This window comes from Tachysurus vachellii, chromosome 10 (genome assembly GCF_030014155.1).
Source record: "Tachysurus vachellii isolate PV-2020 chromosome 10, HZAU_Pvac_v1, whole genome shotgun sequence".
Taxonomy (NCBI): Eukaryota; Metazoa; Chordata; class Actinopteri; order Siluriformes; family Bagridae; genus Tachysurus; species Tachysurus vachellii.
In genome coordinates this window covers 13,773,088-13,799,079 of record NC_083469.1, presented here as the reverse complement: position 1 = coordinate 13,799,079, position 25,992 = coordinate 13,773,088, and the positions used below count along the sequence as shown (strand labels likewise).

The following is a 25,992-nucleotide window of genomic DNA, read 5'->3' as shown; positions in this document are numbered from 1 at the left end:
TTAACCAAAAAGATCAGTGTTTGTGAATGACCTAGCCAGAGCTTAGACCTGAATCCAACTAAAAATCTGTTCGTTAACCTGAAGCAGGCTGTGCACAGCAAAATCCCTTACAGTTTGCTGGAGCCAGAATGTTTTTGCAAGAAAGAGTTGGAAAAGTTGTGGCACACTGATAGACTCGTACCCAAAAAGACTGAGTCATGTATTTAAATAAACTATGCTTCAACAGAGTATTAGTTTAGGGATGCGCAAACTTATGTATTATATATATATGTATATATATATATATATATATATATATATATATATATATATATATATATATATATATACACACACACACACACACACATATTTTTTATATACAAAATATAAAATATACATTTTATTTTTCCTTATGTAAAAAATACACATAACTTCTATATATATATATATATATATATATATATATATATATATATATATATATATATATATATATATATATATATATATATATATATACACACACACACACACACACACACACACACACACACACACACACACACACACACACACACACACACGCGTAGACTTTTATACATGTCCAGTATTTTACAACTCTTGTTAATGCTAAGGCCACTAATGTATTTAAGTTTTATATAGAACAAGAAGTTTTACAACAAGGACAACATTCAGAAGACAATGAATTCATGAACACAAATAAATGATTCACTTGTTTATTTACAGATGAGGCATAGAGAAAGAAAATCTAGGTGGCCAGTCTTAGCAATGTTACAGCCAACTATCATTTTCATTTTACATTATATGCATTCAAGACATTACAGTCAGACACCCGTGTAGTTTAAACACAGCACAGCTGCTTCTAAACAATGAAAGACTTTTGAAAATTTCCAGTTGACAGTGAATACTAGTGCTGTCCTATAAACCACTGTGACTTGTTAGTGTCAGGAACACCACATAATTTTTTAAAATGACATTTACCATTACAATTAATATTCATAATATTCATTCTGTAAAAGTATAATTAATTTATAAAATAATGGGATCTGATGAAGTGTTTATCTTCTGAAAATTCAGGCAGTTTAAAACATTTAAACTACCAGAAAGAAATACTATTATTTTGCATCACATATTAAAGTATTGAGTATTTTTACATCACATATTAAAGCATATCAGAATTATATACTATTACAAACATTTCTGTGGAAAACTATTAGTATTTACTGTGAAAAATAATGAAATCTGTTTAAGTATTTAGGGCCACATCGGCCACGTAAATCATCTGGTGACAGTTCCACTTTTTTTAAACCATTTGCTTTAAGGTTGAGGTCAAAATTTTAAATCAAAATAGCTCCCCTTATATAGGAAAACAGAGAAGCACTAAAAACTGGAAATATTTCAAATACAGACAAACATTTATCAAAAGATTAATGAAAATATTTTTACTTCATCCATCATCCATACCCACGAGAAAGTATTGAATAATTCTGTCATTCCTTTTATATAAACATAATAATCACTGCTTATGTTTTTTCCACAGAAGCATCATGTTACAGAATGCAGTGTTGCAAGACAGTTACATGGAGTCTGAGTTTACAAAAACTGCAACGGCAAAGGCATGGTTGAGGAGGAAGCGCCGGTACCTTAAGTGCAAAAGGGCTAAAACACACACAAACACACACACAAACACACACACAAACACACACACACAAACACACACACACACTTCTCAGTGGAGAAAGATTTGTCTCAATCTCTTCTGCTAAGATGTGGTGCTGCTTTGTGAAGAGGCTAAAATGTAAAGAAGGTAGAGTTACTTCAGTGACTTGATATGAATAAAGAAAAGAGTCGTAACACTGAGGATTAGCAAAACAAACCTGTTGAATCCCTGAATCTTCTTTTTGCTTCAGCCCTTTCCTCTGAATCAAAGTACCACACAGTGATTGCATACCTACAAGAGAAATGCAGTGCATAGAATTTAACTCTCCTTGTAGCAAGAATGCATATTTGTTTCTTTTTCATTTATTCATGCATATATACACATACACACACTCACCTGGTAGCAAATGATGGTTGTACTTCATGAGGGTTCCTACGGTCTGACCAGAAGAGCAGGAGTCGATCAAACAGAGGTTCAATGTCGGCGACATACGATTTTCCTTCAGGAAAAATGCGCAGAACTCCTCCATGCTCCTGTGAAGAAGAAAAAAAGCATGATAAGTGCATACCTGCAGCACCCTCAGTGCCATTCATGAGGCACAAGCTATTAACATCCAGGCTACCTTGGCATTCCAGTTTTTGTTCAGGTAATAGATGCAGGTGACACAGCGGCCATCTGCGTTAGGATTATCCACATGTTTCACGTAACCTGCACCATTTCCTGGATAGCATGCTACCATTGCCTGAAACAGACAAACACAATAAAAAGACAATGTGAGGCAAGTACTCAATGATATGCTTGATGATAATTAATGGAAAAAAATATCTAATAGTTGACCTGGTGTGCATTTCTGTAAGATGTTTGTATAACATTTATTAAAGGTATCAGTTGTCAGAGTTATATATCATTAAATAGGATACTTTTTAAACAGTAAAATATAAAACCAGTAAAAACCTTCTGATAACTTATCAAAGCAGCCTTTAAAAACCTTCCTGAATAACATCAATGTTTGTTTAATTAGCTTTAGGTTGAGATCAAGTTCATTGTGCTATAATATTAGTGACAACAGGTACTAAATTCATTCGCTGACATCCCGCAATAAATATGATAGAAATGGTTAAAATTAAAAATTGTTATAGGTGTCAAAATTCCTGTGATGTAAAGAGAAATAAAACACTTTGGCTAGTGATGGTCCTGGTAATTGCTAACTTTCCTAAAACAGCATGTTATTTTCATTAAACACTTTAAACAAATAGAACTATTATGATAATGGTTCCAAGTACTCCATGTTAGTAGGCTTCCTTTGCTTATCTGGCTCTTTGGAGACTCTTCCCGTCTATCAAAAGCAGTCTCGGCAGAAAGTCGTGAAGGTTTGGCAGCTGGAGCTCACCAGGTCCTGGATTGCGTGAGGCTGCACAGTACAATAGCAACACGCCTCACTCTCACAATGAAACGGGAAGCAAAACCCCCTCCATATCACATCAGCCCCACATGACCTTCTGCTCTTGCACATAATTTAGCACGCAATATACCCTGCAATACCACAGAACACGCACGTATTCCCTTGTTAAATGGCTCGGAAATCAAACTCTCATAGTTATAGCGAATACTTTTACCATTATTCATTTTCCAGCTACTTTTGTCCAATTAGTTGGCATTCAAGAGGGCAGGCAGAGGGTGGGGGTTTGGGGCAACTATAGGAAATAATTTTGAAAATGATACTTTTGAATAATTAGGGGATTCCTGTCCTACAAGTAATTAGACTAGTTTAAAAAAGTCCTTTTAGGCAGCGATAGAAAGATTTCAGATTTTGAAAGTTACAGTAAAAGTAAAACTGTGCAGTAGAAATCTACACAATATACTTTTCCGGTTTAATAAATTTGGTATTTATTATAGGCAAAATAATCTAATATATTTTGTTTACTAATTACACTAATTGTGTCCATTCGCTGAGCTCAATTGTCATTTTCTTTGCCTTTGGATTTGCCACCACTAAACTCACTAACCATGCTTTAACTCAAGAAAATAATTGTAACACAATTTCTATCACAGCCTCTGATTGCACTTTCAAAAGGGTAATCAACCCTGACAACAATAATAACCATAAACATTTCTGTATGAGTTTATTTTTTTGCTGTCCCATAAATTTTCTCATTAAACATCACAAGCATGATGAGCCTGTTCCGAAACATAACCCCATTTTCCTATAATTGCTATCTCCACAGACCACACAGCTCAAGTGCAGCAGTTGCTATTCACTGGTGTGCATGTTTACATTTCTGTAAACGCATATTTATCATGGTCTCCTTCCCACAATAAGGGCACACACGTAGGTTTGCCGTCATATCCCAATGCAAACACCTACGGAGAGATCTGGAAGGACAGGGGGAGATGAAAAACAGAGAGAGGGGGAGAGAGAGAGCATGCCTGGCTGACTGCCAGGACTGTGAAGGTTTAATGACAGTGCTACGTGTTGAGCGTGAGTGAGCTGCTTCACACACACACACACACACACATACACAGTATTCAGCTCTGCCTTAAAAGAACCCTCCCCCTGGGGTCAGATAGCAAGCAGATCCAGCTCATTTCCACACCACTCCTACTAAACTTAAGGCTACTCTTGGACAACAAGCTTTGGATCTTTATTCAGAGTTTTAATCTAAGCTAGACAATTTTCCATGGCCAGATGGAGGTTAACGGAAAATGGCACAGGCTGTGAAGTAAAAAAAAACCTCACTTACTTCCCGTTGCCTTAGTCTGTGTTTCCTGTGAAGGAGAAGCTGTGGGAAGAGTCACGTACTACTCATGATCAGCTCTCGCATGGCTAGCTCTGACAGCCTATCTGTGGCATTCATCACCAACCACACTGCATCACAACAAACAGCTACTGTAATTGTAGTGTGCATTCAAAATAAAGAAGACGATGACACAGCTTGTTGAATAAAAGAATGTATTGCAGAGACCAACGTTAGCTGCAAACGGCCTTTTTATTCCTCAAAAACTGAGACAGCATCCAAAATCATTAAAATAAAATTATTTCTCTTTATTTTTTCTTTATTTTTTAACAAAATTAAAAATAAAACTTACTAATGAATTTTCCCATCAGTTTATTAATTATTTCAACTCTTTAAGTGTTTAAACCACAGTTTCAATATTTCCTGGACTTTTTATGCATGCTGATTTTTTAATGCAACAATAACTTTATTCCTCTGCCCCTACAATATTTATTTATTATTCATTAGTATCTTTATCAGCAACGTTTTAACCAGCATGGCCATGATACTAGCCCAAGCTTGAACTGTTCCTCTAGTTTCTATGGTATTTCTGTGGTTAAAGAAAAAAAATCTCAGTTTTCAGCTAGCTGCTGGCCTGGAATCAAGGTGATGAAGAGGACAGACTAATGTTGTGTCTTGCTGTTAAACTCTAAGGAGAAACTCCCTTAGTGTTGGTGAATAGTTGGGGAACTATGGGTACATTCATTGATTTAGACAGGACTATACCGGCTTTAAACCTTTTACCAAGGCCTCATTCTATTTTACAAAAAACATCCATATGACTTCCCACCCTTATTTCTCAGCCATCCATTTCCTTCCTGAAAACTGCATTGCAAATGCTACACAAATAAGCCTCAACCTGTAATACCGGTTAATAATGTTTAAATAGCTGGCAAAATGTCTAATTATTTTTTTATTGGTGGTGGAGTAAAGTAAGAATTTATCTCTCTAAAGATTTGAAGGTTTTAAAGATCTTGGCTTTATTATTTTTTTCAAGCATAGATAGCTCATACCCATGTCTACAAAGTGGCCAGTAATCCGCAGGAACTGCTTGATTAAATGTGCATATACATACGTACATACATACATACATACATACGTACATACGTACATACATACATACATACATACATACATACGTACATACGTACATACATACGTACATACGTACGTACGTACGTACATACGTACATACGTACATACGTACATACATACATACATACATACATACGTACATACATACATACATACATACATACATACGTACATACGTACATACATACGTACATACATACATACATACATACGTACATACATACATACATACGTACATACGTACATACGTACATACATACATACGTACATACGTACATACGTACATACGTACATACATACATACATACATACATACATACATACGTACATACATACGTACATACTGTACGTCCATACATACGTACATACATACATACATACATACATACATACATACATACATACGTACATACATACATACATACATACATACATACGTACATACATACGTACATACTGTACGTCCATACATACGTACATACATACGTACATACATACATACATACATACATACATACATACATACATACGTACGTACATACATACATACATACATACGTACATACATACGTACATACATACATACATACATACATACGTACATACATACATACATACATACATACATACGTACATACATACATACGTACGTACATACATACGTACATACATACGTACATACATACATACATACATACATACGTACATACATACATACGTACAAACATACCTACGTACATACATACGTACAAACATACATATGTACATACATACGTACAGATGTACATACATACGTACATACATACGTCCATACATACATACATACATACGTACATACATACATACGTACAGACGTACATACATACATATGTACGTACATACGTACATACATACTTACGAACATACGTACATACATACGTACATGCATTCATACATACGTACATACATACATACATACATACATACATACATACATACGTACATACATACATACATACATACATACGTACATACATACATACATACTGTACGTCCATACATACGTACATACATACATACATACATACATACATACGTACATACATACATACATACATACATACATACGTACATACATACGTACATACTGTACGTCCATACATACGTACATACATACGTACATACATACATACATACATACATACATACATACATACATACATACATACGTACATACATACATACATACATACATACGTACATACATACATACATACATACATACGTACATACATACATACGTACGTACATACATACGTACATACATACGTACATACATACATACATACATACATACGTACATACATACATACGTACAAACATACCTACGTACATACATACGTACAAACATACATATGTACATACATACGTACAGATGTACATACATACGTACATACATACGTACATACATACATACATACATACGTACATACATACATACGTACAGACGTACATACATACATATGTACGTACATACGTACATACATACTTACGAACATACGTACATACATACGTACATGCATTCATACATACGTACATACATACATACATACATACCTACATACATACGTACATACATACGTACAGACGTACATACATACATATGTACGTACATACGTACATACATACTTACGAACATACGTACATACATACGTACATGCATTCATACATACGTACATACATACATACATACATACATACATACATACATACATACATACATACATGGTTTTCAAAACAAAGTTTATTATTATAAGAGAACATTTCACATTTCTAAGATATTCTGTTTATAGAATATTCTAGTAATTCTAGAATAACTCTGCTTTGTTTTCAAGTTCGTACAGTCATTGTACATGTTGTGAATGAAGATATGTCATGTGACCTGTGACCCAACTTGCCAAGTTTAATAGCCCACATATTTCCACTTACGTCAATTCAGCATTTTCACTCAGCATAACACTCCCTTCACTTTTTCCTATATACAGTAAGGTTCAAGTATTTAAAAAGTGACACAAATTTCATAATATTGCCTAAGTATATCACAACAATGGATGTAAAATGAAGCAATGTGATTCAAGTGTTCAACTTGAATCAACTTTTCCATGCTATTTTGCGACACATTAAGGAGATAAAAGGTCTGGGAACGTTCAATATGTTTTTTAACGTTAGTCAACGGACCTCATCTTCACTTACTGAAGACTAAACTGTAGGCAGAAAGACTCACAAACAATCAGCAACTGAAGGAAAAAAAGCCCTAGCAAAACGTCTCAAATAATGAAAGTATGAATTTATGTCCACAGCTTCCAGGCTTATATCCATATATTTACAATTATGCTAGTATGACCAATTGAGTGGTTAATGCAATATGTACAGAGGCAAAATGACAAAATAATTGGTATCACTGTTCAAACACTTATGGAATCAGCTAAACACAATATGCTGTCAGTCTGTCACTCTTCTAATACCTTCATGAACGGGTCTAATAAATGAAAATCTAATCCAGTCCTCAGATTTGTATTTACTGTAAGTCTTATTTCTTGATCTATTTAAAGGATCAGGAAACAGGAACTGCATTAGCATACCTCAGCACTCACTTTAATTGCTTTGTCATACTCCTCACTAAACAGAAGAACTATGCAGAGCATGCCACATCCATTCTGTTAATCTTTTCATTTTGTTATGTTGTGAACCTATGACACAACTAGGATATTGTCTGTGTTAAATAAAAAATAAATGCTAGAATTAAAATTTTTAGTTATGGATTACTGTTGGATTTAAATAATCACTGTTTCGTATGTACATCTCCACTGTACAACAAACTCACAAGAACAAACTGTTGTTCAACAAACTAACTTGTTAACTAACTGGTTAACTGCCTGTAAACCTGCAGGATCATCATAGAATACAAAACTGTAAAGTGTTTTTCATTATGTGAATTTCACAAAACAGAAATCCAAAATTTCAGTATTATACATTTGATTCAAATTGGTGTTACAGCTTGCTTTATTTTTTAAAAAGATTTATTTTGCATGAAATATACACACAAAAAACATGCTTCAATTGTTTGCCTGTTGCCCCAGTGCAGCAAAAAAATAAGAAAAAAAAAGAAACCCACCATTACTAATTGTGGGGAAATACATTCAGCTAAAATACTGAAAATAGTTTAGATAATTAATAATTTAATATTAATAATTTAGATCATTTGCTGAAATGCAAAGCTTGTTAAAAGGTAAAAGCAGCTAGTTAGAAAATTCAAGATTCAAGATTTTTATTTGTCACAATAAAAAAAAGCAAAGCAGCTAACTATATTTTTTTTGAAACAGTCAATTCATCCATTGATGATTTTTTTATTTAATAAAAGTTGTGAGCCCTTGGTGTAATTATATATTACACCACTGCCAGTTACTCAAAACTTAGTAGGGTAAATCTTGTTTTGTAGTCTACCACTATATCTTTCTGAATAGCTAGCTATGGTTTGCTAGTAAATGCTAAAACAGTAATTATGGTATTATTATTATTATTATTATTATTATCTCTAACAAATATCAAGCTGAGATCTGTAGCTCACTGGCTTAAAAAAACCTTTTTGTTTAACATGTAACTGATTAAATTATTAAAATGATGATCTACCAACATGTACCATGTAACACTAAACTAAAAGTAAGCAACCACATTTACCAAAATCACAATATTACTTTTTAATTTGGAAAAAACATTTAAAGTAAACTTGTACAACACTGATGATATTACTGAAGTGCACAATTACAGCTTAAATACAGTATAAACACAGAACAATAATAGAAAAGGTATTTACAATAATTAACATCTAATATTCTCTATACACATTATGGTTCTCTCAATCATTGTGACCTATGGGCTGTAGTGAAACTACAAATTTAACAGTTTATACTGTAGATTTTGGTGAGGCTACAGTTTTAAAGAATCCACTCAGCTAAAATAATAATCAGCATCGTATTAACTACCTTTGTGACACTATAGACAATTCCAAAGTTTCCTCCAATTTTACATTGAATTATTTAGACATATTATTAGGAATACTAACAGACACTATGAGAAAAAAGTTCTCTAGATTCATTCTTGATTAAGTAGTTTTGATCACTTTAATTAACATACACATAGATACAACAAATACAAAGCATTTAAAACTTTATAAAAGATAAATGAAGTCTGAAAAGCATCCAAGCGCACATACATATGGTATTTCATTTATGTGGACAAACACACTGTATAAACTTGCTAAAACATGACTCGTTATCTCTGTCTAATGATTTTTTAGGCTATTATTAAAAAAGAGATTTCCCAAACCCACCCTATTTATAGGACCACCATAAGGAAACGTACTAGGAAATGTGTAATTTCTTGAGAATAAAACTGGAGTTTACTGTCCAGTAAGTGTGTATTTGTCGTGTGACTAAAACTTAATTTTATCAGGAACCAATCGATGGAAAAGAATTATTTTAATATAGATATTATACAGATCTACAATATAAAACTTTTAAAATAATTTAGAGAAGCTAGTATGTAATGACTGTGAGAAGGATGAAATGGATCTTTGGTGGATAGTTGGTGTAAACTTTATGAGAACTAGGAACTCATTTCATTCATTCATCTTCTACCGCTTATCCGAACTACCTTGGGTCACGGGGAGCCTGTGCCTATCTCAGGCGTCATCGGGCATCAAGGCAGGATACACCCTGGACGGAGTGCCAACCCATTGCAGGGCACACACACACTCATTCACTCACGCACTCACACACTAGGGACAATTTTCCAGAGATGCCAATCAACCTACCATGCATGTATTTGGACCGGGGGAGGAAACCGGAGTACCCGGAGGAAACCCCCGAGACACGGGGAGAACATGCAAACTCCACACACACAAGGTGGAGGCGGGAATCAAACCCCGATCCTGGAGGTGTGAGGCGAAAGTGCTAACCACTAAGCCACCGTGCCCCCCAGAACTAGGAACTTAAAAAATAAAAACAAAGATGAAAACCTGAGACTAAACTCAATGTAAACATATAAACTTAGGGACTAAACTCAATGTAAACATAAAAACTTAGGGACTAAACTCAATGTAAACATAGAAACTTAGGGACTAAACTCAATGTAAACATATAAACTTAGGGACTAAACTCAATGTAAACATATAGACTTTGGGACTAAACTCAATGTAAACATATAAACTTAGGGACTAAACTCAATGTAAACATGAGAACCTTGGGACTACAGTCAGTGTAAACATAATGAGAACCCAGATCTTGTCAGCATATATGTGACAAGAACCTATGACCCAAAATCAGTGTAAAAGTTCTGAAAGCGTAAGACGTACAGTTGATGTAAACAGTGTGTGAACATAGGAACACCACATCAGTGTAAACAACATGACAAATCCGAAGTCTGTGTAAACATTATGACACTAGGAACTACAGACTGCGTAAACACTGTTAGAACCCAAATATATAGTTGATAAGTTTTTTTGTCGTTTTACAGAATTTCCACAAAAATAAAAGGTGTGGACTGTAAACGCAGATGTGGTGGTGATTAACTGTGGGTTTGTCAGCTCTGTACTTACACTGTATTGTCACTTATAAAGCAGATTGATGGAGATGTGTTTTCTTACCTTTGAGCGCTCCCGAACCGTGTTTTTGCGCAGTCTCCCAGTGCACAGAGATATGAGTTTGTCCGTTTGTTTCAGTAAGAAGCCTACAGCCTCAGATCCTCTCTCAGTGCCGCTTCGCCACGCTATTTTATCTCCCCTTATATGACTTTTACAAACTCCGGAGCCTCGACCAGCGAGCTGCCCGTCACTCAAAGCGCCAGAACGATGAATTTGTTTCACTTGGCTCAAGACCATACGGCCAACTGCTTCACCGAGGAAACGGTCGAGGTAAAAGAAGCCGCGGTCCTGCAGAGCCGGTATGATGCGCTCCAGAGCCAACTGCTCCAGCTGAGAGTCTGTTAGATGCTGAAGAAACGGCATCCTGTTCCTGCTGCTGCTGTCAAACGTGAAGCCTTCTGTTTCAGTCTGTGATGTTTTCAGCCATTCGGTTCCGAAGAAAATAAAACCCTCACGGCCTCGTTTACGGTTTCAGTTTCCTCGCTGAACTAAGTAACTTTCTCACACACACACACACACACATACACACACGCACGCGCACACGCACACACCTGCCTGGGAATGTGGAACGTGCGGATCGTGGAGTAGCTCTCTGTGGGCGTGGCCTAATAAACCCCGCCCATTCTGTTTGTTTGGCCATTGTTTGGACCGCGGCCCGACACACGTGCCCACTATAAACCGATTACTTTATTATGCTTCCGGAACACGTGGCTGTATATTGCGAAGTGACACGCAACTGAATCGTATAGTAGCCTTTAGTGTGTATATACTGTATCAAAGAAGGAAAAAAGAAAAACACACACATGCGATATTAATGTTATGTTTTCTTTATTCGAGTAAACCAGACAGCTATGTCTTTAGTATCTTTTTTTTCGGTTTAGATCAGCATCTGAAGTTCACAGTAAGACTATAGTACAGAACCATGTTCGTTAATGCACGTATTAAACGCACACAGCCGCCATTGAGGATTGTGGCGCGCGCATGTAGGCAGCAGCCCTGCGCCTGTTCGCGTGCAAAACGTCTCCACAAAGCCTCCAAGTGCGCAGCTTGTACGCATGGGAACTAATATAACTGCATCGTGTTACACAATCTTCCGTGTTGCAGATGTCAGATTATATGCTATCCACAGTGTAAACTGTATCATCCCATTGTGTCCATATTCTTACAGCTGATATGCACTGGGTGCAGAAACATTGCGTGGCTTAAAGATATTGTTAAGTCCTAGAAATAAATACCATCCTACAAAATGCGTATGCATGAAGAATCATATCTTTTGATTAAAATACAGCACTCACCTTGTGTCTCCCTCTAATTTTGTAGTTCCCAAGTTTGCCATCAGCGAACGTGATTAGTTTATCTATTCTTGACAGCAGAACGCCTATGTTGTAGCAGCCCGTTTCAGTGCCTTCGACCCAGGCGATTTTATCCCCGCGAATAGCTTTAGTTTGGCCCAGTGTTTGACACGCGAGCTGTCCGTCCTGCATGTTCCCATCTTCATGCACGCGTCTGACCTCCTGCAGAATTCGGTCCCCAAGCTTTTCTCCCAGAAAGTTGTCTACGATGCACAAGCCGTATGAGTTCATACAAGGTGCGATGTACTGTAATACAAGTCTGTGAGTGTTGAGTCGTTTGTGCTCTTTTGATTTGGGATGGTTGCTGTGCGGTTGTCGGAGCTCGCGCGGCAGCCCGCTGTCCCCAGCGCATGCTGATTCTGCGCTCTCTGCGCCCGGGCGGCTCGGGGATCTGTGCTCAGCCCTTCTCTCTCCAGGATCCTTCTCCATCCCATCGGTACCTTTTTGAGTGGAGCATGGCTCTTTTTCGGGGATATGATCTGCGCTGTGTGCTGCCATTTGCCGGTAGATTTAATCCCCCGTGCGCTCGTTATCATCCCCAGTTGATGGGCGCGCCTTCTGCGCTACGTGAGCAGCACCAAATTTATCGCGGCTCTCCATTTGAACTCCATTTACGTTTACATTTACATTTACAGCATTTGGCAGACGCCCTTATCCAGAGCGACGTACATAAGTGCTTAAATCTCTAACATTGAATACATTAATGCTGGCTCACTAAGTTACATACTTAAGATACCATGAGTTTAAAACATTTGTTCAAAGTTACAATGAAAGTGTCAAAGGTGTTTTTTACTTTTTGTTTGTTTGTTTTTTTTGTTTTTTTGTTTTTTTTAAATGCAAAAGATAATGAAGAAGTGCTAGTTGAAGTGTTTCCTGAATAAGTAGGTCTTCAACCGCCGCTTGAAAATAGCCAGTGACTCAGCTGTCCGGACCTCTAGGGGAAGTTCGTTCCACCACCTTGGTGCCAGTACAGAGAAGAGTCTTGTAGTATACTTGCCTCTTACCCTGAGGGATGGTGGAACCAGTCGAGCAGTGCTGGTAGATCGGAGGGTGCGGGGTGCAGTGCGAGGAGTGATGAGGGCTTTGAGGTAAGAGGGAGCTGGTCCATTTTTGGCTTTGTAGGCCAGCATCAGTGTTTTGAATCTGATGCGTGCAGCTACCGGAAGCCAGTGGAGAGATCGCAGCAGCGGGGTGGTATGTGAGAACTTTGGCAGGTTGAAAACAAGCCGGGCAGCTGCATTTTGGATCATTTGCAGAGGACGGATTGCGTTCATAGGTAGACCTGCCAGCAGTGCATTGCAGTAATCCAGTCTAGAAATGACAAGAGACTGAACAAGTACCTGAGCAGCCTGTGTGGACAGAAATGGTCGAATCCTTCTAATGTTGTAGAGAAGAAACCGACATGAGCTAGTCACATTAGCAACATGGGAGGAAAAGGACAGTTGATTGTCCATGGTTACCCCAAGGTTGTGAGCTGTGGCTGAAGGGGAGATCAGATTGTTGTGCAAGGATATAGCAAGATCATGACCTGGGGATGAATCACCTGGGATGAAGAGCAGTTCAGTTTTGCTAGGATTAAGCTTTAACTGATGAGCAGTCATCCATGATGAAATTTCTGCCAGACATGCAGAGATCCGGTCAGAAGCTGTGGCATCTGCGGGTGGGAAAGAGAAGATAAGATGTGTATCATCAGCATAGCAGTGGTAAGAGAACCCATGTGAGGAAATAACTTCACCAAGAGAGTGAGTATACAGGGAGAAAAGAAGAGGACCAAGTACTGAGCCTTGTGGGACGCCAGTGGAGAGTCTGCGTGGAGCAGATGTCACTCCCCTCCATGTTACCTGATATGAGCGTCCTTCCAGGTAGGAAGTGAACCATTCCCAAGCTGATCCGCAAATCCCAAGACTCCTGAGGGTGGCTAAGAGAGTCTTATGGTTGACCGTATCAAACGCTGCTGAAAGGTCAAGGAGGATAAGGACAGATGAGAGATTGGCTGATCTAGCAGCATGTAGTTTCTCAGAGACATCTAAAAGGGCTGTCTCTGTGGAATGAGCTGCTTTAAAGCCAGACTGGTTGGGGTCTTGGAGGTTGTTCTGTGAGAGATAGACAGACAGTTGATTAAAGACAATGCGTTCAAGAATTTTTGAAAGAAACGAGAGAAGTGATACCGGTCTGTAGTTACTGATGTCTGATGGATCCAGAGCAGGTTTCTTCAGGATGGGAATAACCCTTGCTCTCTTGAAGGTAGTTGGTACCTTTTAGTAGTTTCTAAATCTAGTTGATTCAAAACATACAAAATGCATACATGGAAATTCACCGTATGCATTTAAATACTGTAGAAATCACAGATTTTCAGTTAAACGATTGTAATACGACAGTTTAAAGAGCTTGAAGTGTGGCACGTTTACTTTCATACGTGGCCTTTAAGCTGCTTTTCTGTTTTAAAACGTTGGCATAAACGTCACCAAGCATCAGTTCATTAAAACAGAGTTGAAACTTAAATGTATATTAAAAAGAAACTTGTTTATTAGCCTAAACCTTGCACCATGTATGTTTGCGTCACTGGGAACGGTTTCCATATTTAGGGCCACTTTAATAGTAGTGAATATGAACACGTTATAATTCTTTCGTATACTTAAATCCTGATGTAATACTTTTATTGTTTAAGCTTATGTCTTTTTAGTTTATAGAATTACACTCATACCAATGTTAGAACTCTGAGTGCTGTACTTTTAGTAACAGTTTTCACTTCCATGTAAAAGTGCTATGAAATTGTAATTGTTATATAGTGTTAGACAGGTCAAGCTTACAATGTTTACTTTGTACTGTAGGTTTCTATAGAGGCATCATCAGGAAATACCTGCTAATAACATGTAAAATGTACCAATGTACTATTTTGGCAAGAAAACAGATTCCCAGCCTGAGCTTATACCCTGTCCTGCACGTCTCAGTGTTTTCCTGCTCCCAACACACCTGACTCTACTAATCTTCTAGCTAAGTGGATGTATTACAGCAAAACATTAAAATGTGAAGTGTAGATGGTGCTTCAAGACCAGCGTTGGGAACCTGTGGTTAATTATAATGAATACTGCCGCAACATTACAGTCTTCTCTGAAAGTACTGGAACAGCAAGGTCACTTGTTTTGGTTTTTTTGCTGTGCACTGAAGACAAAATGAATTTGAGACAATAGATAAAAATTTCAGATTTCATTTCTTGATATTTTCAGCTAGAAACTTAGAACATGGGACGTTCTGTTTCAACCAACCTACTTTTCAAGTGAGCAAAAATCATGGGACATGTGACTGACAGGTGTTCTTGATGCCCAGATGTGCACTGTTAGATTAACTATTTAAATAATTGATACCTCTGAATGTCTGCTATTGGTTTATTTCTTGGTTTCCACCAGTGAACACTGTATTTCTTTCTTATTTCTTGGTTTTCACCAGTGAACACTGTATTTATTGTTTAAAAAAAATAAACCATCATGAAGACTGGAGAGCTGTCTATGGGAGAAAAACAAGCCATTTTGATACTGAGAAATCGGTCATTGCACAAGCATTGGGCACAGCTAATAAAACAATTTTGAATATCCTGAAAAAGAAAGTTGTCACTGGTGTACTGAGCAACAGACATTGATAAGTTAACCAAGAAAAACATTAGTTGATGACATTGTCAGAGATGTTAAGAAAAACAACAGTGGCATCACTAACAACCTCCAAATGGCAGTAGAGTAATTATCAAAGCCATACAAGATGCAAAGCACTCATCAGCAGTAAGAATCAGAAGGCCAGATTGGACTTCACAATGAAATACATAAACTAGCCTCAAAAGTTCTGGAACTAAGATGAACCTCTCACATAGTGGCAGAAAATCCATTCATTCATTTTCTACCACTTATCCGAACTACCTCGGGTCACGGGGAGCCTGTGCCTATCTCAGGCGTCATCGGGCATCAAGGCAGGATACACCCTGGACGGAGTGCCAACCCATCACAGGGCACACACACACACACACACTCTCATTCACTCACACAATCACACACAATTTTCCAGAGATGCCAATCAACCTACCATGCATGTTTTTGGACCGGGGGAGGAAACCGAAGTACCCGGAGGAAACCCCAAGGCACAGGGAGAACATGCAAACTCCACACACACAAGGTGGAGGCGGGAATCGAACCCCCAACCCTGGAGGTGTGAGACGAACGTGCTAACCATTAAGCCACCGTGCCCCCAGGCAGAAAATCCAAAGTGTGGACAAAGAAAGGATCTGCTCATGATCCAAAACATATAAGTTCACTGGTGAAGCATAGAGATAGGAGTGTCATGGTTTGTGCTTGCATGGCTGCTTCTGGAGCAGGCTCACTAATCTTTAGTGATGATGTCAGTTTACAAAGAAATGCATCCAATCTAATTGAGAGGAACATCATGCAGCAAGTCAATGGCAAACCACACTGCAAATACAACAAAGAGCTTCATCAGAGGAATACATGGAAGGTTTTAGACTAGCTAGGTCAGACACCAGACCTTAACACAATTGAGCAGCATTTCACCACCTGAACAGGAGAATGAATGGAGAAGTCATTACATTACATTTATGGCAAACCTCTCATAGCAAGGAATGCCTGAAAAATTTCCACAAATGAAACATGCAACTGTTTAGTGTCTGTGCAAGTTTATTGTAATGGATATGAAACCAAATATTAAGTGTTATTTACTTTAAGACAATATTCCAATACTTGATTACAAAGAAATAATTCGGGTGGTCTGCTAAATGTGCCATTTTAAGTTGTCTAGATGTAGTCAGTTCTAATCATCTAGATGTAAATATATGAAAACTGAAATTCTGATCTATTGTCATATTCTTTGTTTGACCTTCATCAAACCTAAGTGACTTCAGTGTACAGCAAAAACAAAGGAAATGTTCCTGCTGTTCTAATGCTTCCGGATGGGACTGTAAATTGGCAAAATCTCAATGCTAATGCCTTAATTATTAGCACCAGCTTGAAGGTAAAAAGATCAAATGTTTGAACTCAGCACAGACGGGTATGTATAGTTCATATTGGTGGTCTGCAGAAAGAGGCCCATAACAAGTTGCAACGTTGGCAGACCATTCTATTTGCACTCTATCTGAGGTCCAGGCAACCCTGGAGCATGTACGTGAGAACATCCTCATCCTGCAGTTTAAACAGTAACCAGCTGCTATTTTCTTTCTGACTCCATGCCAGATGAATCTGAGAACTAGGCTGAATGTCATTGGTTGGTCTGTAATAACCCTCCCACAGAAGGTCTTGCAGGTGTTAAGTCTGTGCACGTACTGCCTTTTATGTATTCTGGCACATTACATTTCAAACAACTTTAAGAGCAGACTGTTGGTCTCTTCAGCTTCATTAGTTGTTTTTAAATTACCAAGGATCCAAATGAATATTGAAATATGACAAACATGGGAGCTACAGCTTTTATATATACATATACATAAATTATCACATGTAACTTTTAATGGTTCTTTCCCAAAGGATTTAATTAATGCAAGTTATTAACAAAACAGAAAAGTAAAGCATAGCATTTTATCAACACAAAGATTTAATAAAGTATGTTTATTGAAGCATAGTGTAGGAATTTTAGTCCTCGCAGACTAAACTATAGTTTCCTGACTGATAACCACATCAAAAACAAATTCCTCTTTTAGTGCGTGTCAGATCATTAACCTTGAGAATTGGGAGGCTAAACATTTCCAAAGAGATTTGCCTTTCAGCCAAAATGACAGTAACATGGTAAAAAGTACACAAAAAACACTCCATGAAGATAAATAAATAACTTAAAACTTCTGTAAAGGTATCTAAAAGAAAATCTAGGTTAAACAAAGTAAAACAGGTTTAAGCTGAAATGTGTGTTTTTAATTTTATTAATATGCATGGAGAAAGAGCCATTTGTGTTATCACCCAGTTTAGTTTTAAAATAGCAGCCTGAATCAATTTACTGTACAGGCACAACTCTGCACTGACCCACACAGAAGGCCATCAAAAAATACAAGTTCTATACAATGTATACAATGCTCCACTGTGGCAAACAATCATTTAATCACCAGTCAAAATAAATTTTTATAAACCATTTACAAATATGTATACACTGAAATATACACATTTATCATCAGAAATATTTAGCATTCTCAATAAACCACTGCCACAAAGAAAAAAGTATTATAAAAACTGCAGCATTTTATACACAATGATCGCTGACTATCAGGGCCCCATTTACTAACAGGTCAGTATGTACTTAGAGTCTCGGAGGTTGTGCACTCATACAGGGTCCATAGCCAGAGATGATACAATGGACTGGTTTATAAGACTCCTCTGCCTGCTCAGCATTGGGTTTCCCCTGTTTCAGTTCAACAATTTAAACGAGAAATAAATCAGGCTGGAGAACTCCTGTTTCAAACCACCAGGGGGAAACCTTGAGGCATCCTGAAGGGTTGGAGTGCAGGTCATTGAATCACTTCAAAGTAGTTTAAAATGGCCATGATGTGCTGAGGCATAAACACGAAACCAGTGTATACAGCCATGGCTGCTACTGAGATCAGGAGAGAATCTGATATTGGGTTAAAGAACTCAGCATTTTAGAGAAAAGGAATAACTTAAACATTAAAATTAGTGCATCAAAACTCTAGAGCTTTTCCACATCCATAAAGACAGGACTTAATACATTTTATTAACAGGATTTTAATACAGGACAGTTAAATAGAATTATTATTATTATTATTATTATTATTATTATTATTATTATTATTATTATACAGTAGTAACATTTATTTGTTGATATTGCTTTTTTATTTTTATTATTAAATATGTATAAGAAAATACTTTAGATATTAATAAAATAAACAAAAAGGCAGAGCTGAAGTTATGTGCTATGTATAGGAGAGAGGGATGTATTGGGTTTCTTCTTTGACCTAATGTCCAGATGGAAACTGTACTAACACTGTACATAACTAATACATAATTTACACCCTACGTTTGAACATTCTTTACTACTAATGAAAAAACACATGAAACCTTACTTTGTCATAGCTAACAGACAAACAAACACTCATTTTATATACGCATCATCCAGGGAGGAAGAGCAGTGTAGGAAACACCTGTACGGGCAGATTTGTTCACCGGAGCAGCTGCACTTCAGGCTTTTGGCCACCAGCTGTCACTAACGTGTAATGTATTGAAAGGCTTCGAGTAACACATGATCTCTGAAGCTTCACTTAACCATCATTACTGTATCAAGGTCTGTAATAAAACTTCAGCATAGTACAAGTTTTTAGACGAACGGGACGCAAATGCCCATCAATTTACACTTTTGGAAGCAAGGTGCTGTAATAGGTGCAACAAGTTGATGCCTGTCTTAATACTATAGGTCTGGAGCCATGATTAACCGGCTTGTGCGAGTCATAACACATTTACAGTCTTATGTATTGTAATTCCGTATAAATCATAAGCAAAAGATATGAAACACTGTCATATACACACTAATGTTGTGCGGTTAGCATTTAGTAAGGACACTAATAGACTTGTTGCACTAGCTAATTAGCCTACATGCTAACAGGGTTAACACCGGTAACTTCAGCCGTACAGTTTTGTCACAAAATCTAAATGAAATCCATCTTTTTTGTTTTGGAAAGGATACTGAAAATGGTCCTCTCCCAAGGCTCCAACATGTACAACGCCGTTACAAGAAGATACTGATAGTAAAACCAAGATATTTGTTTCCACGCATCTCCTAACGCCATGTTGTTAGCTTGTCTTGTTCGTCTCGAGCCCTCCACTCCCTTCCGGTTTCTGTTAAAGGAGCTGATTGGTGGAACTCGTTATTGACGTAGCGATGAGCCGAGCGGCTGTCATGAATCATATGGGCTCGGGGTAACGTCACGTGGGCGCGTGTAATAAATGTATAGCCTTACTTGCAATCTGAGATTTGGAAATTCGTTAAGGGGTCGAAGTCTGATTACCAAGGCAGAGGCTATTTCTCTATTAACTTATACAGCGTTGGCTTTACATCTTGATAAAAAAAGAATGCAAAGAGATTGACAAAATGTTGTATAACTTTGTTTGGAAAAACAAAACGCATTATATAAAGAAAACGGTTATTATGAATGCTTATTAAAAGGGTGGCCTAAATTATTTGGATTTTGCAACATTAAATAATACATTTAAAGTTAATTGGCTTAGACAGATAATCAGAAATCCCAACTCCATTTGGAATTTTATTCCTTTACATATTTTTTCCAACTTGGGTGGCATTCAGTTTTTCTTTAGTTGCAATTACGATATTAACAAAATACCAGTAAAACTAGCTGAGTGTCATCGCCAGGCTCATGGTCATTGATCTACAAGCACAATTTCTCACCACATAGGTATTATATCTGGAATAATAAGGACATTGTGTATAAGCGTAAATCTCTGTTTCTTGAGTATTGGTTTAAGAATGGCATAATTCTGGTAGATCAGTTGTTTAATTCAAATGGTTTTCTTTTCACTTTTGGTGAGTTTTTGGCTTTTTTACAAAATCCCTGTAACACCAAAGGATTATGCTAAAGTTTTTTGATGCCATATCTCCTAAAAATTTATACTTTATTTAAATATTCGACAAGAATAAATACTCAACTTTGGTCCCTACCTAATATTGTTAATACCTATGAAGGTAGGATATGTTTGTCCTTTAACTCCCACAATAGATGATGTATAAGAACTTTATTTCAAAGAAATATTATATCTTTGCCTTCTTTCTGGAACCGGTTTACAGATGATATTGTTTGGAAAAAGGTTTGGCTACTTCCAAATTAGTATTTAATAACAAATAAAATAAAGGAAGTCTCATTTAAACTTATTCAAAGGATCTACCCAACAAAATATTTTCTTGTGAAATTTAAAAGTGATATAGACACATTGTACATTTTGTAATAACAACTTAGAAACTGTGGTTCACTTATATTGGTACTGCCCAATTGTAAAACCCTTTTGGGAAAATTCTATTGTTAAGAATATTGATGTTAATTTAATGTGCTTTTTGGTGTTTTGAAGAATCAAAGAGACTACCATACTACCAATAGTATTTACATAATAAATCTGATCCTTTTGTTAACAAAATTTCACATTCACAAATGTAAATTGTCTGGAAGAAAACCGTTTTATAACATTTAAAAAAGAAATGGAACTTTATATTTATTCTATGACTATCTTTAAAGCAAAAGGCACTGAAAACTGAAAATCTGTACTATATTTAATATTTTATTGTAAAATCCCCCTAGCATACTTTATATCTGTATGGTTATTGTCAAGTTTGTTAATTGATGTGTGGTTAATTCAATAAAAAAAAAAAATCTGAGATTTGGAATTTTCTGTGTAAAACGAACATGAAAAACTGAGAATTGATCATCATTATATCACAAGGTGCTTTTTGCAGACCACAGACCACTCGATGTAAAAAATGAATAAATAAATAAATAACTAGATAAATAAAAAAAAATCCTAAGGTTCTCTGCCCAGGACCAGTCTTGTGTTCCTAATAAAATGTTCTGACTCTAGAATGTTAGTCCAACTGGACAGTGATCATCACCTACGTTTGGGTTAATACACCTCGTTTGGTATTCTGCCTTCTATTTTGAGCATGATGTGACAACAGTAATTTGTGTATATAGGCATTTAGGCAATAGTCAATATTCTTACTACTAATATATAGCACGTATAATATTATTGTGTTAAATAGGACTTGAGTAAGACACAAATGGCCAGCATTCATTTTCTCAGAGAGCCTGGAGCCTATCCCAGGGGACTCAGGGCACAAAGCATGGGATGGCAAAATTGCAAACACACCAATTCACCTGTTTATACACTATGGACAATTTTGAGATGCCATTCAGCCCACACGTCTTTGCCCTTATGGTGGAAACCACAGTATCTAAAGTACACCCCTAATGTACACAGAGAAAATGAAAAAAAATCTGCACCCAACCCACGAATAGATCACCAACCCTGGAGGTGTGAATCAAATATGCTAACCACTAAGCTACCGTGTCTCCAAAAGGGCAAAGTGATATAAGAGAAATAGAATTTGCAAATCAAATGTGTGCTGTAGCTAGCCAAGCATTACATTTGTATTCTAGAAATCTAAGGTTTCCAGAACATAGTCATAAGAGATTAATTAAAACAACAATGTTGAAAATTTTATTCAGATACACAAGAAATAAACATGCTTGAACCATCTGTAAAGCTACTAATAACACGTTACACTGAAGTTCAGGAAAAATTAAATGTCTGTCCTGCATCTCACCAGTTTAAAAAAAAGCATTACACATTTTTAAAACACTGGGAAATATATATATATTTTACAGATATATTTTACATCATTGTGCATGAGCACCCAAGTAAATCCATTTCAGAACACCCTTATTCTTAGAACTTTCAGAATACCCTTTGCATCATCAGCAATGGCTTGCAAGAATGTTGAAGAAGTGATAGACCTCATCCTTATCATAGACAGCCACTTCAGTTGAACACTCTGTACACTTGACTGGGTGATAGACTTCTTCTTCATCCATCCCACCTAATCTGGAGTCAGTCAGACCTGCTTCTGCCTCAGGCTTAGCCTCTGCTGATGTGGTTGCCTGGTCCTGATGACTCCTCTTCCTGCGCTGTTTCTTCTGTTTTGCTGCTTTATACCTCAGCACTTCATCCTTTTTCACTGTACAGTTCATCACAAACATGGCTCTGTACTGTGTCCTGTATTTCTCATGTCTGTGTGTAAAAAAATCTTATTAAGGCAAATATACAAATGGATTTGGATATAAAAAGAAATGCAGTTATCACTGAGACTGTGAGACTGATTGCCACCTCACCTCTGACAGTCCAGACATAGTGTGGTCATACATGCAGGACAGTTGAGGATGGCATCGCTGCTTGGAAGACGTGGAGTTTGGTTTCTTCTGTTTGCAGATGACGCTGGTCGTCTCCGGCTCCTGTACCTTATCAACCGAAATATACACACATATGTGAGAAATATAACATGACAGAATTGAGCTCTTCTAAGAAAATAAGCCACAGTGAAGCGATGCGTTAAGTTAATTACTTTTGTACAACAACACATTCCAAAGTGTTTTATTTCTCTTATATCACAGCCATTTGCCAATTATATACATTTTAATTGCTTAATGAAGACACAATGTCCTTTTACTTTTAAAATTGTCCTTTTAATAGACAAAAGACAAGTCTTGCATGTTTTAACAGCTATTAACTGACATTCTCTCACCAGGAACTTATGATCTAATTTTCTCCCTCTTGAAGTAGGGGCCATGCTGATGTAGAATATATGAATTAAGACATTTAGTGCAATCAGATCTGAGAAATCAAAACCACTGTGGTATGCTCTTCAGTACTCACTCTTTTCTCTTGGCATCTACCCAAGCCTGATCCCGATCATCTTCATCTGGGTCATATAATAACTCGTCATTTGTAAGTATATTTCGCTGCTTTTGTCGCTGGATCTGGGAGAAACCTTAACACGAAAAAGAAATCAACAAAAAACAAATATAAATATTAATGCATGTGTATAAACAGCATCATGTAACTGTCGTGGATTATCTTCATGGCATGGCATTCTTACCAGCTTGGCTGTCTTCATCAGAATCCGTGTCAAAGTATACGTCATCGTATTGTTGAGGCTGTTGCTTCCGGTCATTGCTTTGTGTATTGGCGCTAACCTGAGAGGTTTCACCTACAATTAAAAAATATAACGTGATGTTGGGCAGCAAATACACAGAGATCAATACAGCAAACATAAGATTAGATTAGATTCAACTTTATTGTCATTACACATGTACAAGTACAAGGCAAAGAAATGCAGTTTAGGTCTTACCAGAGTGCAATAGCAGCAAGTGCAGGATATACAGTGTTTACATGAGTTAAATAAATTAAATAAAATGGTAATATAGGAGCAACTTACAGATGTGTGTACTATGAACATAATATACAGATGACTATTACTATAAACAGCAATTTACAGAAGGATATGTACTATAAACATAATATATTACTGTTACTCTAAACAGAAATCAGCTGGATATATAAGACGTTTGTTGTAAGCGTTACCTTGAGTGAGAGGAGTCGTCCAGTTGCACTCCATAGATTTAATAGTGCTGCTAAGTTCTGCCTCCATTTCTTTCTCAAACTCATCCCCACTGGACGACTCACTTTCCCCGGTCAGATACTCTCGGATGAGCTTCCTCTTCTGATCCGGGGTTCCGTTAAGAAGGACGTCGAGTTCATCCTCAGAACTAAGGGAATCAACACAAGCCAACACAATGAGTTTATTTGCAGGAAAACACAGAGTTCTTACACTTCATACCAAAGTAGCATTCAGGAGGAGGCTGTTTAAGGAGAGAGAGAGGAAAAGACTTGCTGTTCAGCTCATTGGGCATAAATACTAACACAATTAAATAGAGCTAATATTAATCTGGGATTCTGTATTATATTATTCTTTATAATAAGCTTTTGTTCTATGTTTATGTTCTGTAAAGTTGCTTTGAGACAATGTCAGTCGTAAAAAGCGCCATAAAAATAAATATGCATTGAATCGAATTGGAATTCCAGATAAATCATCCCCATGAGCTACGAGTTATATGTACAAAAGTATAAGAAGTTAAATACAGAGTAAACTTTAAACTGCTGCTAATCTGCAGGAAGCTAAACATGACTAAACAGCCATTTGGCTTAGTTAAAGATTTTGCAGTTACCTGCTACATGCTCTCTCTTCATCACTCGGTTCCTCAATCTCGTAAGAATCATATTCTTCTTTTCGGTTCATTGCTTTCTTTTTAATCCAGAACAAAACTAAATAAACACTACAAACTTTGCTGTACTATAAACCCCGGAAGCACGCAGGATGCCCGCTAAGTGTTTCCGGGTCAAGTCGTCCCACCCCCTTTACGTGGTGCATCAAAATAAAGGTTGCTTGATGTGTCAGTAAAAAATAAACAGCTTCCAATGAAAGAAAGAATAAATCAGTTTGAAGTTTTACTTTCTACACATCGGAGAGAACTGGATCATGAATTATCCTATTACATTTTTGTAGGAAGGAAAACTGTCCACTGTGTAGTCCAGTAGTTCATCAGGAGAGTCTTGTATACATGGTGTGTGTTAGAGCTGAGCAGGAATATAATACAATTTCTTGTCAATTTCACCTGGTAACAAATGAATTTTGACCAATTCCTCCCATTTACCCATAACTTATTCACTGAAGAATCTCCTGTCTGAAGTTTGAGTGATCTCACCAACCTCTAAAGAAATTCAGACCAATTCCAAGTCTCAATAAATACACACACACACACACACACACACACACACACACACACTTTGGTTGTAGTGGCCTAAAGTAAGAACTTTAAAA

General features: G+C 36.9%; 3 protein-coding genes across 4 annotated transcripts; all 3 read right to left on the bottom strand.

Moving 5' to 3' along the window:
• Positions 1–705: 705 nt before the first annotated feature.
• Positions 706–13,119, bottom strand: egln3 (egl-9 family hypoxia-inducible factor 3). Of its 2 annotated transcripts, none has more exons than XM_060879673.1 (5): positions 12,508–13,119; positions 2,286–2,405; positions 2,060–2,196; positions 1,881–1,954; positions 706–1,794 (listed from the first exon to the last, which is right to left on the bottom strand). In XM_060879673.1, exons 1-5 carry the CDS (start codon positions 13,060–13,062, stop codon positions 1,766–1,768), a joined length of 915 nt encoding a protein of 304 aa, XP_060735656.1. In that variant the 5' UTR covers positions 13,063–13,119; the 3' UTR covers positions 706–1,765. The 2 variants fall into 2 exon arrangements, with proteins under 2 accessions (XP_060735656.1, XP_060735657.1); XM_060879674.1 differs by lacking the exon at positions 12,508–13,119 and adding an exon at positions 11,216–11,771.
• Positions 13,120–18,142: 5,023 nt separating this feature from the next.
• Positions 18,143–20,397, bottom strand: sptssa (serine palmitoyltransferase, small subunit A). The gene is made up of 2 exons (XM_060880121.1): positions 20,239–20,397; positions 18,143–19,152 (listed from the first exon to the last, which is right to left on the bottom strand). Exons 1-2 carry the CDS (start codon positions 20,339–20,341, stop codon positions 19,049–19,051), a joined length of 207 nt encoding a protein of 68 aa, XP_060736104.1. The 5' UTR covers positions 20,342–20,397; the 3' UTR covers positions 18,143–19,048.
• Positions 20,398–22,752: 2,355 nt separating this feature from the next.
• eapp (e2f-associated phosphoprotein) lies at positions 22,753–25,506 on the bottom strand. The gene is made up of 6 exons (XM_060879044.1): positions 25,340–25,506; positions 24,696–24,880; positions 24,211–24,321; positions 23,988–24,102; positions 23,447–23,572; positions 22,753–23,345 (listed from the first exon to the last, which is right to left on the bottom strand). The coding sequence occupies exons 1-6, from the start codon at positions 25,408–25,410 to the stop codon at positions 23,033–23,035; spliced, it is 921 nt and encodes a 306-aa protein (XP_060735027.1). The 5' UTR covers positions 25,411–25,506; the 3' UTR covers positions 22,753–23,032.
• Between the last annotated feature and the right edge of the window lie 486 nt (positions 25,507–25,992).

What these genes read in the sequence shown, in the direction of transcription:
- sptssa (XM_060880121.1), bottom strand. Translation starts at nt 20,341, where the DNA reads ATGGCGTTAGGAGATGCGTGGAAACAAATATCTTGGTTTTACTATCAG. An exon ending in TTGGGAGAGGACCATTTTCA is followed by an intron (nt 19,153 to 20,238) that starts GTATCCTTTCCA and finishes ACCCAATATCAG; the next exon opens with ATTCTCTCCTGATCTCAGTA.
- eapp (XM_060879044.1), bottom strand. Translation starts at nt 25,410, where the DNA reads ATGAACCGAAAAGAAGAATATGATTCTTACGAGATTGAGGAACCGAGT. An exon ending in GTAGATGCCAAGAGAAAAGA is followed by an intron (nt 23,573 to 23,987) that starts GTGAGTACTGAA and finishes TCGGTTGATAAG; the next exon opens with GTACAGGAGCCGGAGACGAC. An exon ending in CTATGTCTGGACTGTCAGAG is followed by an intron (nt 23,346 to 23,446) that starts GTGAGGTGGCAA and finishes TTTTACACACAG; the next exon opens with ACATGAGAAATACAGGACAC.
- egln3 (XM_060879673.1), bottom strand. Translation starts at nt 13,062, where the DNA reads ATGGCAGCACACAGCGCAGATCATATCCCCGAAAAAGAGCCATGCTCC. An exon ending in ACAAAAACTGGAATGCCAAG is followed by an intron (nt 2,197 to 2,285) that starts GTAGCCTGGATG and finishes TCTTCTTCACAG; the next exon opens with GAGCATGGAGGAGTTCTGCG. An exon ending in AAGATTCAGGGATTCAACAG is followed by an intron (nt 1,795 to 1,880) that starts GTTTGTTTTGCT and finishes TTTACATTTTAG; the next exon opens with CCTCTTCACAAAGCAGCACC.